Source organism: Leopardus geoffroyi, chromosome C1 (genome assembly GCF_018350155.1).
Source record: "Leopardus geoffroyi isolate Oge1 chromosome C1, O.geoffroyi_Oge1_pat1.0, whole genome shotgun sequence".
Taxonomy (NCBI): Eukaryota; Metazoa; Chordata; class Mammalia; order Carnivora; family Felidae; genus Leopardus; species Leopardus geoffroyi.
This window is the reverse complement of record NC_059328.1, coordinates 55,117,218-55,131,723: the sequence shown is the minus strand read 5'-3', so window position 1 is coordinate 55,131,723 and position 14,506 is coordinate 55,117,218. Positions and strand designations below refer to the sequence as shown.

The following is a 14,506-nucleotide window of genomic DNA, read 5'->3' as shown; positions in this document are numbered from 1 at the left end:
CACCACTCACCACTGGTGATGGGGAAAGTGCAATGTTGCCTATCGATGCCTTCAGCTCATCCACGGTCACAGCACTCTTAAGAATGTCTTTAGATTGTAATGGCTTAATCTTGATATTAAATTTCTTGTGTGATTCTTCTTCCTCTTCCGATTCACTCGAAGAATAAAAGTGCTTTCCTTTGGTAGGTAGAACACAGTTAAAGATACAGAACTCTTTTTTCTACTGGGAGGCAATGATAAGTATAAGACAAGAGTGACTGCATATAGAGGCAGCAAAGGTATCCTTAGATGGCAGGAAATCAAAGCAAAATACACAGACAAATAAAAGAGCAGATTAGGAAAGGGTTCAAATTTATTTACCTTTCCTTGGAACATGATTAAGAATGGTGAATTTCTAGGAGCAGTAGTATAAGGTCCTACATTTTTGCTGCAGGTGACCATTTGTTATGTCCCACTCAGTACAAACACGGACAGGCCCACGGGAGCTTTCCTGTCTAAGGAGAAAGGAAGGCCACTCTTGGGATGATTTGTGATGAGTTTCCAGTACTTTAGGGACGCTCTGCCCAGAGATGGTTTGTGGGGAGAGCACAGGTAAGAGCTATTTTCTAGTCACGATAAATGACATGGTCATATCAGGTTTTAGCAGACAACCCGGTACCCAGAATTTACACAATCTTTCCTCAGCACATTTTTCTCCTTCTCCTCTCTCTCTTTTCTATGAATAGATCAAGGCAAAATGCCTGCTTGTTAGTGATCAGGCTGTTCTCTGCTGTTTATTCATTTCTAATATTAGGGACAATGGGACTCAGGAAGTTTGGACTATTTCTTATTTCAGCACCTTTTCAAAAATCTGAATTTATATACAGTCTTCTTACAGAAAATAAAGATTAAAATAAAAATAAAATAAAGAAAGGATATAGCCGGGTTCCTCGGGTCTGATGCTATAGCCTTCTTCATCCAGCTCAGGGGAGTTCTATAAAATACAAGCGCACATTAAGCATTTATTATCCTGACAAAAATCAAGGAATTATTAATTTTCCTTCTAGAGCTTTCTACTTAAAGATATAGACAGATCTTTTATTTTAACCTTTGGAAGTGAATGCCAAGCAGCGTATGCTTAGATATTTATTCAAGGATACTTGGAGAGTCTTTCTATCAGAAAAATAAACTAGGAATCAACTGTCAATGAAAGGAAACATTCAAAGAGCATTTATCATGCATTTCTTACAGGCCAAGGACTGTGCTAAGCAATATAGGGGAATACAAAATGCAAATTATTTTTCCTCTGGAAAATTGAAAAGTATTTTGGTAGGCAAAACATTTTAAAAAGATATAAAATACAAAACATCAGGGCGCCTGGGAGGCTCAGTTGGTTGAGTGTCTGACTTTAGCTCAGGTCATGATCTCACGGTTCGTGGGTTCAAGCCCCACATTGCACTCTGTGCTGATAGTCTGGAGCCTTCTTCAGATTCTGTGTCTCCCTCTCTTTCTGCCCCTCCCCCACTCATGCTCTGTCTCTCTCTCTCTCTCTTAAAAATTTTTAAAAAATTTAAAAAAAATCATTGATAGGGGTTTGAAGGAAAAGGAAATTAGTGAAGTCCTGCCTTTCAGGAGAGATGGAGAGGGTGAAGGGGGGGCGGTGGCGGTGGTAAGGGAGAAGCTGTAAGGAAGAGACACCAAGGCAGGAATGGATAGTATGGTTCAGATGGGGAAAGAGAGAGGCAACAACAAAGATGACTGACTGCAAAGGAAGCTGCACAGTGGGAGAACACAGGAAATAAGACCATGGATGGCCAACGTTCTGGAGGAAGAGTTCAAACTTCATATGGTTGCTGCAGCTTCTCAGGGTAGAAAGTAGCATCTTGGGGTGCCTGGGTGGCGCAGTCGGTTAAGCGTCCGACTTCAGCCAGGTCACGATCTCGCGGTCCGTGAGTTCGAGCCCCGCGTCAGGCTCTGGGCTGATGGCTCAGAGCCTGGAGCCTGTTTCCGATTCTGTGTCTCCCTCTCTCTCTGCCCCTCCCCTGTTCATGCTCTGACTCTCTCTGTCCCAAAAATAAATAAACGTTGGAAAAAAAAAATTAAAAAAAAAAATAAATAAATAAATAAAAAAAAAAAGAAAGTAGCATCTTAAGGTGTTTTGGAAGCATGCTTCAGGAATAGACTGTGGGCAGAAGAGACTGGAGAAAGGAAAGCTCATTCAAAAACTTGTATCAATCAGGGAAGATGTGCTAAGAATATGGACCAAGTTGTTGTTGGTGGGAAGTGATGAATCTTAGTTCTTTGTAACATCTGGCATAGGAAAAAAAAGGAGAGGGAAGGTTCAAGGAGACTCCAAGATTTCTACTGTCAAATCCTCAGGGACTGCTGGTATTTCTGACTGAACTAATTGTAACAGGAGGCAACTAACATTTTTTTTTTTAATTTTTTTAACATTTATTTATTTTTGAGACAGAGAGAGACAGAGCATGAACAGGGGAGGGGCAGAGAGAGAGGGAGACACAGAATCAGAAGCAGGCTCCAGGCTCTGAGCCATCAGCCCAGAGCCCGATGCGGGGCTTGAACTCACGGACCGCGAGATCGTGATCTGGCTGAAGTCGGACGCTTAACCGACTGCGCCACCCAGGCGCCCCAGGAGGCAACTAACATTTTTAAAGAAAGGAAAGGTAAAAGGGAATTTGCATGATTGGAATTAGTATTATTACCTTTGGGTTCCTATTATATGGTAAGTACTGTGACTCCCATTTTATTTCATTAAACCTTCATTAACAATCCTATGTGGAAAGAATTATCCCATTCACTGAGGAGGAAACCAAGAGAAATGAGACGCCATTTTGCAAGAAAACACACCCCAGCGAATGGCAGACCTTTGCCTGGACTCCAGATATATGAGACTATACCCTTATGCCCTAGAGATGAGGGTGAAGCCATTCAAGGGTGGCTCTTTTAAAGTTGTGGTTAGAGGCCTGGATGTAAAGAAAGGACAGAGTTGGAGAGAGAGATTTTGGAGTCACTGAAGTGATAAAAGTGCCATGACCATAGAGAGAAAGAAAGCCTGAATGCTATGGAAAAAAGCCACCATTTAAAAAAAAAAAAATTTTTTTTAACGTTTATTTATTTTTGAGACAGAGAGAGACAGAGCATGAACGGGGGAGGGTCAGAGAAGGGAGACACAGAATCCGAAACAGGCTCCAGGCTCTGAGCTGTCAGCACAGAACCCAATACAGGGCTCAAACTCACGGACTGCGAGATCATGACCTGAGCCGAAGTCAGCTGCTTAACCGACTGAGCCACCCAGGCGCCCCAAAAAGCCACCATTTATTGAGCATTTATTGTTTCTCTCTTGCCCTTCTGCAGTACCTGAGGTTATTTATTTTTTTTTAATTCAAGTGTACTGAGGTCACTTCCCTGATAAAAACCTGACCCTGGCTTCTCACTGCACTTGGAATGAAAGCCCAGGGCCACTGTGCAGCTCACAGCCCTGTCTGACCTGGCTCCAGGTCTGAGATTCCCTTCCCGGATCCTCCTCAGCTGCAAGGCCTTCATTCTATTGTTAACTTTTATGGTTTGAATACGTAAGCTCTTTCCCATTTCAGGGTCCTCATAAATGCCATTCTCTCTGCTTGGAATTCTCTTCTCTTCAATGTTCAGTCAGTTAACCCCTACTATACTTAAGGGCTCTGCTTAAGGGTCACATCCTCCATGGGGCCTTCCTTACTCTCCCCTCTCTCTGCCCAAAGCAAGATGACCTAATCTCTTAAGCATAAAACCTTTCTTATTACTTCGAGAAAGTGATGTCTAATGTATAATCACAATGACAATTCCTATGTGACCCGATTAGTTTTCAGGACTAAACAAATTTGAGGGAAATTATGCTCCATTTAAGCATTCACAATGTTGACCAGGGATAGCACTAGAGTGTAGGGTTTAGAGGGGGTAATATTACTTTGATGAGTAATTTGGTATTTTTACTGTCATACTTCTTGTTTGCTTACAACATCCCATTTTTGTGTATTAAAGAATCCTACAAAATATAATAGAGGTCTTTCTCGGTAAAGAAGAATTAACTCTGGGAAAAGAAAGCATATTTTCTTAATATTTAGTAGCTTCCTTTATAACATTATTTGTGAACAATTTGGATTTAGGGTAACAGAGGGATCGGCATAGATTTTAGGGACTTGAACTGCTAAAAATATCTAAAAGATCCCAATCCCGGGAAACAGATATGAGAGAACCAGGTGATGAGGTTGGCAGAGTGACACGTTTTAGAGTGGAGGAGTGGGAAACATCAAGAATGTAACCTGCTGGGGCAGCTGGGTGGCTCAGTCGGTTGGGCATCTGAATCTTGATTTCGGCTCAAGTCATGATCTCACAGTTCCTGAGATCGAGCCCTGATTCGATTCTCTCTCTCCCCCCCTCTCTTTGCCCCTCTCCCACTCTCTCTCTCTCTCTCTTTCTCTCTCTCTCAAGATAAAGTAATAAACCTGAAAAAATAATTTAACCTGCTGAGCTTTAGTTTTCTTTTCTATAAAAGGCAAATAATATAATGCAAAAAGCATTTGCTTTTTAAGGCTGTGAGGATTCCACGGCATTTAATATTATGATTGACAAATAGGGAATATTCAATAAGTTGTGGTATTATTTACTGTACAAATAAAGTTATTATCAACAAATGTGCAAAAGCTTTAACATTAAAATTAGCTTTTATGCAAGGGGAGGTTTGGTCAAGACAGTCATCTAAAGAACATACATGCAAAAGCATTTTGTAGGGGGGGCGCCTGGGTGGCGCAGTCGGTTAAGCATCCGACTTCAGCCAGGTCACAATCTCGCGGTCTGTGAGTTCGAGCCCCGCATCAGGCTCTGGGCTGATGGCTCAGAGCCTGGAGCCTGTTTCCGATTCTGTGTCTCCCTCTCTCTCTGCCCCTCCCCCGTTCATGCTCTGTCTCTCTCTGTCCCAAAAATTAAACGTTGAAAAAAAAAATTAAAAAAAAAAAAAAGCATTTTGTAGGGATTGTGAATTTAGGTACCTACTGTATAATAGAAATGATCTTTGATGTGCATATGATTTACATGTTTTATATGATTAGAAATCCAAGAATCACTGTGGCTGTCCTGTTGTGGTTGGTGAAGTGGGTGTTGATGTAAATCAGTTTCCAGGGGAATCAGGTGGAGAGTTTAGGTGTCAGCTGAGAGTCAACCTCACTCATTGAAAAGCAACAAGTAATTGTCACTTGACCTGGGAAAAGTCTGTACCACGAGGTTCTGTGAATTGTTTTGTGCTATGGTCTGAATGTTTGTGCTCCCCTCAAATTTGTATGTTGAAATCTTAACCCCAAAATGATGGTGTTAGGAAGCGGGGCTTTCTAGAGGTGATTGGGTCCTGAGGGAGGAGCCATCATCATTGGGATTAGTGCCCTTACAAAGGAGATCCCAGGAGGTTACAGCTAGAAGGTGCCATGTACAAAGCAGAAAATGGGCCCTCGACCAGACACACCAGACACCGAATCTGCCGGCACTATGACCGTGAACTTCTCAGCCTACACAACTGTTAGAAATAAATTTTTGTTGTTTACAAGTCACTAAGTTTATGGTATTTTTGTTATAGCAGCCTGAATGGACTAAGACACTATGAGACCAAACCCCAGAGGTTAACTGATTGGCTTGATTCTCAAAGCTGCTTAGAAATAGAACCAGGACTGCAACATTTGGACTTAATATTTAAAAAGGCATTTTTTTAAAACACATATCATAGGCTAGGCAGGAACTAAAATAATCTGCAAATAATGAGCTCATTGAATCCTTTCAACGATGTTATAACGTAACTACTGACTTCATTTCTGTTGGTCAGGAAATAACCATCCCAAAAGCCACACACAGAGGATCAATCTGTGGAGGGGCTAGGTCATGAACCCAGTCTAACAGACCCTAGGGCTCTGAAACTCTGTAACCACCCTAAGCATGCCAGGCACTGCCTAATGAGATGGAGAATGTTTCACTTATTTCTGTGTCTTATTATAAACATAAGAATGCCTCAACTCATTTTCAAATTGTGAAATACTTAATAAAGAAAAGCAATGTTCTGATACTCACGTATCTTTCCCAATCAATTTCTGCATAAAATCCATTTGGTGCCCCGTTACTTTTCTTCTGCAATAAATTTGAAAATAAATTTAGAAGAGAAACATTTGAATAAGAGACAAAGAACAAAGAACACTTAACTCTTATCTGTATTTAGCAAGAGCTATCAAAATCCAGCACTGGAAAGACAAATTAGAGCAGCCTATTAAGCAACCACACTGGTGTAACTGAATGGTAAATTGAGCTGCCATGACACTGCATAAAAGAGCTTACATACTTATTTCACAAAAGACTGTAAGATACCTAAGCATAGGAATGGTAACAGCTAGCTGTTCAAATTTTATTGGTTACTAAAAAATCAGAAGCACCTACAGTATAATTTAATCCTCTATACCTTCAGGGGATATAATCAGATATATATATGGAAACATTCTGACTGCCATGTTGTTCTCATATACAATTAGTTCCAACATACCTAAAGAGTATCTCTCCAAGTCATTAACTAATCTTCCTTTAGCTTTTCTAACACTGACTCAACTTTTCCCTAACCACCCCCTTGATAGAATGTAAGGGGAATCAACTCCAAGTTAATTCAGTTCCTAGGTATTAAAAATAGTTTTGTTATTCTTTCCAAGTGGCTTTTCTTATCAAATTATTAAAATAGAATCCAAGGATTGATTGTGGATTTCTGTCATCCGTGTGTTCTACGGCCTCATGAGCATACGTCATTGCAAGATGACTGGATATCAGCCATTACTCTTTGGATTCTTTTCAAGTTATATTTTAGCACCTAAACAATCATGACATATGGCCACAAGCATTTGAGTAAGGCTGTGGCATCATACAAACAGAAATTTCTAAGATTCCCTACTTTCTGGGAGCAAAGGACAAAAACACAAATCACGTTGGTAAGGGAGGGTCCATTCAACAACATTCCTGTGTTTAGCACATAAAACAATGGTATGTCACGGAGAACTAGCAGAACTCAGAACAGCACATATCAAATAGTGAAGCATGCGGCTTGAGGACAGGACTTCTAATTTTACAATCACAGATAAAATCCACTTGAACTACAACATTGAACAGCTAACATCTAATTTGAGAAATAGGTAGGAGAAGGAAGTTTTCATGTATGCATATCACTAGAAAAGCAAATTAAAGGTAACCTAGTAACCATTGTCATTGATTACTGAATGCTGGACTGGGCATTCTAAGAACTAGCCTAGTTTATAGCTAGAGTGAATAGCGGGTAAGGCATAATAGATAGTGTCCATGCCCTCTTTCTTCCTCTTCTTATACACTACCACTGCACTAGAATGCACAAATACAAGAACTCTGCCATGCTTCCAGCACCCAGGAACATTGACTCCGTGACCCTCTTTTTCTTTGTTTTGCTCCTGACAAAGATTATATACTTTGTCAGACTACACCATTTTAACCTTTTCACAGAATTGCCTTCATTGAATTAGTGCTTCAGCAATACTCTCCCTACTTTGAACAAAGGGCATTTTTAAAACCTGCCACATCATCCTTGTACCTGTATGAGTTATGGAGTTAAGGACAAGGTCCATTACATAATGTGCCATCTAATAATAAAAAAAAACCTCTCCCATGGAGAATGGATATGGTTCCTATTTTCTTTTTGTCAGATTTACTCTCTTTTGTAATTCATACTTTACCAATCTATTTCCATATGAATTCTTTGCAAAATTCTCCAAATTCCTTTTAACAAACATCGTAATAAATTCAATATACAGATTTAGTTTATAATAATGAGAAATCAAATGAACTATGTTGTTCCAAAGAATTAAACTCATGAATTTTGTGATCACTATAGTATTACTATTAATATAAAGTTTGCTTCTGAAACAATTCTTAAATACAAAAGATTGTTATCTAAAAATCAAAAAGGTTAGGTAAATTACTGAGTTCAAACTTCTAGCTTGCTTCCATAGTAGTCTCATCTCCATACTCAAAGCCCTTTACAACCAAGATAGCTTATGTGTTCAGCTAAATAAATAAATGTGTGTGTGTGTGTGTGTCTTTCTTGAGAACATATATTCAACATTATGGATAAAAAGTTTCTGATTTTTCGGGATCTGGGCTGAGTGAAAAAATTCCCAGTTTCCATGGAAACCAATATAGGAGACTAAAAGGAGAGAAAGCAAAATCTATAAAAAGAAAATGTCTCTTAAACTAGGAATCTTTTTAACACAAATACCAAACACAAACAACAAATCATAAACAGTACACTTAGAGGCAGCTCTTCAGCACACAAGCACACACAAACATGGCTTTATCAGAGGAATTGGCAATTTGGCCTCACTCATGCTAGCGGATTATTATGAACATATTTGGCTTCACAAGTGGAAATGATCGAGTTTAAGTTTGGCTGGAGCCTGGCTGAATTGTTTTTGGCCAAACCCCAAGAAAAAAGCAATTCTCCTGGTTATACCACCAAAGCAAGGTACAGCTCATAGTAGTAATAGGGAAGGTAATTGGCTCTTTTGATTTTTGATCGGAAACCATTGAAGAAGCAAGAAAGAATATAAGTAGGAAGATATCATTTAAAAACTAGGCCTCATAGTAAAAGCAATATCAGATATTGGCTAACATATAAATAGTGATTTTTCTCTTGGAGTTGGAGTTATGTATTCTTTTACTTCTTTCTTTTCTAAAATTCTACAATTAGCATAAGTCAACTTTTCTCACTTGAATATATGACTGTTGCTTAAAGATAATTGAGGCTCATATTAATATTAGTCATGCTTTAATAGGTATTTTACTTTGGTCAGGCTTATTATCTGCTCTCAGATACTGTGATGGGCTAAATCAATAAATGCAGTAACAGTTGTGTTCAATCATACATTCATCAAATTTCTCAATTTCTACTGTGAATGCTTCTCTTTTCCAAGGTCAGCTCATGGCCATGTAGTGTTCCTTAGACATGAAGTATTAAAGATACATGGTATTCTACTTAAAAATTATCTTCTTGCCACCGAGGCAAGACTTGACTCACTTTGTAAATAATCCCATAGAACAGTACTGTTCAATAGAATTATCGGTGAAGATGAAAATATTCTATATGTGGACTGTCCAATACGGTAGCCACCAGCCACAATTAGCTATGGAGTACCTGAAATGTGGCAGGTGCTACTGAGGAACTGAATTTTGAATAAGCATATGTAGCTACTGTACTGGACAAGACGGTAGTAGTTGCTGTATAGTCTGGGCCTGGATCAGCATCCCTGACTCACCATCGTTTGGCCAAGTATATTCGTTGCCACAGGCCAAGGCCCTGCTGAATTCATGATGTTACTAAGATAGTGTTTATCCTAACAAATGACTACTCAAGTTGTATGGTGACGTTTATATTATAGCCAAAGCTTTCTTATAGACAGCATATTATTTTACACGTTTGAATCCCTGTCCTTTGTCTAAGACAAAGGAAACACATGTCCTTTAAACCCGATTACTCTTTAAAAAGTATATTCAGACGTCAGTATATCAGGTCTATATGGTTGATTTAAAAATTGGCCTTGGATATTCAAGAATAATTTAGAAATAGCTAAGAAAGTTTTTCTTCGATTGGTTAAATAAATGCCACTGTTTTTTCCAAGTTTCAAATTGGGATTTTACTCACTGTTTCTACAACCCCTTGGAAATTTTAAACTAAAATCTGTTTCCTTACCGAAACTTTTTTTCCTCCTTCACGCGCACACTCTGCTTTGTTATTGTAGGGTGGTTCATGTGGGCTGGGCTGCTGGAATTGATTGTTTTCATGTAGAAAAAAGTTGTTAAAGGATCTGTTTGTTCTTTAAGACACATATAAAGAATCACATGGAGTCAGCAAACATACCATAGAAGAAACAATTTCTAGGCCAAATCATAGGGCCTACCAATCTCGGCAGGGTTCCTTAAGCAAGGAGTGGACTTTGGGGCCCATAATGAGGCTCTATTCAGCAGGCCAGTGTAGCTAGGCCAGGAGAAGAAGGGGGAAGGAGGAAGACGCATCCCAGGCACTAGGGATTACGTGGATCTGGGCCTCATTCAGCCAGAACTTAATTTACAGGTAGAGAACAGACACTGGGACACACCAAAGAGACTAAATAAAAATGGTTATATTTCCAATAGGAGTCCAGTAAGTCGAGCTCTACCGTATATCCCTCCTTTTCAAAGCTTTCCTGAAGGTTGTCAATACGTACAGCATGAACTGCTGACAGCTTCAAATCTGGGCCCTTTCCTGCACATGCGCTCAGGATGAGCAGAGATCTCCTCACAGCAATGGCTGTGATTCCCTGTGCCCCCGGCCTGTGTGGATGGAAATCTAAACTGCTCGGGAAAATGTTTTGAGTGCACCCTGCACAAAGGTGAGTTGGTCTCTGGGTTAGAATGCATTGTCACTCGCAGCTGCCTGAAGTCTCAGACATCATGCCAGACAGCTCTGCTGGAGGGACATTCACTAGTGGGGAGCGAGGCAAGCCCACCTTCACACCTGCAGCCTTGCCATGAAGCCTCTGTAGACTAACCCTCAAAAGTGCGGTCACCAGAGATGGGCCTCATTAAGTTTTGAGAAACTGAAATTAAATAGGCATCAGTACATCGAACTTCTCGCATAGCCATTTATAAGCATTAAGGGGGTGCACCACCACCTGTGGTTTGCAGAACCATATTAGTGAAACCATGCAGTTCAACTTCAGATACCCAGGAGACAATAATTTGGAAGCTAAATCAGCCAGGTAAAAGATAAAAGTGCGCCTGGGTCCACAGACACAAGGGATTAAAGAAATCAGCCTGGGTCTGAAAGAAAATTGAGATCGCTAAGGACTGAATGCAGGCAGAAACTTGACTTCCTACAGCATTGATATGATAAGGAGTTCTCAAAATTTGGTGACCACAGTGAGTGAGGAATATCTGGGGAGTCCTTCCAAACGGTAAAACTAGCAGCTGGCTAATAAATGCCAATTACCTAGGAAGCTGCATTTACTTAGAATGTGGCCTTTTTCAAACAGGTCTGCCTTACTTCCTGAGAAGTCAAAATTAAACAATTCCTCTTTCCTAAAATCACGACCAGTGATATTTATGGCATTTCCAATTAGGGAACAAGGAGGGTGCCACTGCCGATAGATAAATATATGACTTGGATTGGTGGCAGAGAGAGAGATCTCAGGGAGCTCAGCTATGAAGCCCTGACTTAGGGTACACGAATCCACAGAATCACGGCTGGGCTCTTTAATGCAGCACATGCTCGTCATTGCCAGCTGCATGCCAGGGCTGCACCGACATGCCAGGGCTGCGGTTCTACCAGAGATTTAAACTGGTGGTCCCTAGAAGAGCAGAGAACACTGAGGTAGCAATGGGGTAGGGAGTGAGGAGGTGGCGGAGGGCAGGAGGAGCAGGGCGTTAGAGAAAAAGGGACAAGACTGAGGTAGAGGGAGAGAAGCAGGAAACAGCAGTCTAGCCTAAGAGCAGCAGGGACAGAAAGCAGAGAATAGCTAACAGAGCCTTGCCGAGGTCAGAATGAAGGAGACAAGAGAACCCAGGGAGGGGACCAAGACAGAAGCAGAGAGAAGACACAGAAGCAGAGAGTACCTGAGACAGAGTTAACGAGAGGGCTCTGAGCCAGAAGCAAGAGGTGAGGAGAAGCTGAGTCTTCTGGGTCTTTTTTTTCCCCTGCTGAATAGAGCCTTGATTATAGTGTTACCCAATGTCTGGTCAATTTATGTCTATTTTCTTAACATTTCATGGCGAGAACTACATGAATGCAAAAGGGACCCCAAAGCTAAGAACCTTGAGTCAAGTATGGAAGAAAAAACGTCTGCTATAGCTGCAATTAACACCTCAATTTGAGTATAATATTATGAAGGGTGATTTTTTAAAAAATATTTTTAACCACCAGATTTATTTTAGTTCCCTCTCCAGCCCAATGAGCCTAATGTGAGTCCATTTTTTTTTTCAGTAACAGCTGTTCTTTTGAACCTTCTGAATAGGCGTCTGATTTAGATTCAAAGGAAGTCATTTTAGAAGTTGGTACAGACTCCCATAAGCTCAACTCAGATAAATCCAAGCCCATGTGCCATAGACTTCTTTAAAAAAGCAAGAAATCTGGTGGCCAGCAAGAAGTCAGAGTTACTGTTAAACCTAAACCCAGTGGACACATTTTCCTCCTTCAGGCTGTAAATTCAGGCATAAGTGGTTTCAAGACCATTCCCTACTTAGGAATTTAATATAGAAAATGTATCTGCAACTCAACTAAAGGGGAAAACCTTCTTTCAATTTTATTGGATCTGAGCTCCATTATGACTTTGTGGCCTCTGTTGGAGAAAAACATTCTCACATAATGAGCTATTATATCATTAAATTGGAAATGAAATAACAGTTAATGGTAGCAGCCCCTGCAGGAACTGTCTGGCTTTTGACCCACCATATTGTTGAGGTTTGCTCGCCTACTCTGGGGCAGGATTTTAGGTGAATGCAATAAATAAGTTTAACTTGACCAAGACTGCATTTATATGTCCCATGCAATTACTACAGAAAATTACAACAGTGAGAGGTCTGAAAAGTCATTTAAGCTATTTTTTCCCTACAGGAAAAAAAAAAAAAAAAAGAAATGGGGCTTTAAGAAATTCAAACATTGTATATATATTGAAATGCAAACCTACTGAAAATGGTCATTTAAATACTTACAATTCCATCTCTATCTGGTGAACCTCTGTAACAAAAAGAAATGGGTAGCTATTAGGAAAATGAATCATTCTTGCTACATAGACTAACATACAACAATAAGAATTGCAGACCACCTCTCTCCCCCTTTCCTGTGTTCCCACCCCAGTGAACCTGGCTAATGAAAACGAAATCAAAACAAATTAGTCGAATGATATTTGAGCGTGGGATGTGTGCCTGTGTGTGGGGGAGGAGGCAGATTCTCGTTAAAAGCTGTTGTCCAAAAGGTACATGTTGCTATCGCGGTGTCTTGGTTCACTTTTGAGAGGGGAGTTTATTAGGAGTCTGTCCCACTCAGCTGGCTCCATTTAAACTACCACAAGGAATGTAAACTGACTTGCCCTCTCTCATCTTTTCCCCTGTGACTGGTCTTGAATCTCTCCCTATAGAAAGGAACTCCTATGGTATTTCTCTCTTTACTTTGAGAATCTGTATTTTCTTCTATATTTATATACCTACTGCTCCTTTGATTTCAAGAGAGCAGGAAATGGAGGACAATGTTTGCTAAATTGCCAAGAGAGTTCATCATCCAGGGTGACACTGTGTTGCAGTACCTAGCAGTAAAGGTTCCAGAGTAGGATGAACCTGGGTGTCCAGACTCCACCACTCATTAGTTCTGTGACCTTGAATACATTACTTAATCTCTCAAAGTCTGTTTAAATAAAATAAAGTATATAAAGAACTTGTAATTAGTTCCTGGCCCATACTAACTAGTCAAAACTGTTCATTTGTTATGTTTTTTTTTTTTTCTCTTTCATGGTGTCTCATCACTGAGGACACAAAACTGACCATTTGCAGCCATGTTAGACTTCAAAGCAAGTAATATTATTGTTCCTTTGGGAAACTGAACTGGAGGAGCCAGAGGAAGGGAGAAATAAAAGGGTAGTCACTGTGACTTTATAACTTCCTATTTTAGTTCACTCTGTAAAGAGCTAGAAAAATGTTATTCTATTAACACGGAGGCCAGAGTTATGCTTAGATGAGGACCTGCGTTGTTTGGAAGGTAAACTTAATAAGTGCTTGAGGTGGACTCTGAAGTCTTATGGAGTTTGGTGTGGTTGGAACTGTTCTTTAGGAGGTGGGACCAAGTAACAACATTCCTTATTGATTCATGGGGTGGGGAGGAGGAGAGAGGAGAGGAAGGAAGGGAGAGAGGGGGAGAGAAATGCAGAGAGTTAGGAGCACATCTTCTGGGCTCCGTGATGGGATTTCCTTTTCCTACTAACACCCCCTTCAAATTCAGCAAGATATTCCATTTGGATTATAAAACACTTGATGGGAGCACATCATTTTTCATAAGCAGTTCTGTGTCTGTGGGGATGCAGAGGTAAATCAGAGATACATGGACTAGATGCAGAAAGGACCCAGATATTGAAAGACCCATGGGAGTTGACAGAAATCTTGGGGTCTTTGAACCTGGCTATGGGAATTAGTTGGTTCAAAGAAATTTCATGTAAAACAAAGTGTAGGAAGATAAAAGTTGATAAAAGTTATAATTCACTGAATGAATACTGAGTGTTTATAGCCAGGCACTAGGCTAGAATCAGAGGATAGAAATAATGAAGAAGTCATGCTCATGGTAAAAAGAACGAGACAGGCGAGTAAATCCAGGGGTTTACCAAGGTTACCAATAAGCCAAGGTTGGACAGAAAGCACAGAGGAAAGGTACTGCCCTACATTCATCAAAGCAAACTTCCTTTTTCAGATT

The 14,506-nt window shown here is 40.2% G+C and overlaps 1 protein-coding gene across 36 annotated transcripts in view; it reads right to left on the bottom strand.

The window, feature by feature from the left end:
- The window catches only part of SGIP1 (SH3GL interacting endocytic adaptor 1), a 206,338-nt gene that overhangs the window by 103,182 nt on the left and 88,650 nt on the right, over nucleotides 1-14,506 (bottom strand). For 10 of the 36 annotated variants that reach the window (XM_045477730.1, XM_045477729.1, XM_045477736.1 and 7 more), the window contains 6 exons: nucleotides 12,763-12,787; nucleotides 11,668-11,751; nucleotides 9,767-9,838; nucleotides 6,088-6,144; nucleotides 919-973; nucleotides 11-186 (listed from right to left, as the gene is read on the bottom strand). In XM_045477730.1, the coding sequence (XP_045333686.1) occupies nucleotides 11-186; nucleotides 919-973; nucleotides 6,088-6,144; nucleotides 9,767-9,838; nucleotides 11,668-11,751; nucleotides 12,763-12,787 (469 nt within the window). Of the gene's footprint in view, nucleotides 1-10; nucleotides 187-918; nucleotides 974-6,087; nucleotides 6,145-9,766; nucleotides 9,891-11,667; nucleotides 11,752-12,762; nucleotides 12,788-14,506 lie in introns of all 36 variants that reach the window. The other 26 variants (XM_045477765.1, XM_045477749.1, XM_045477750.1 and 23 more) reach the window with 9 other exon arrangements.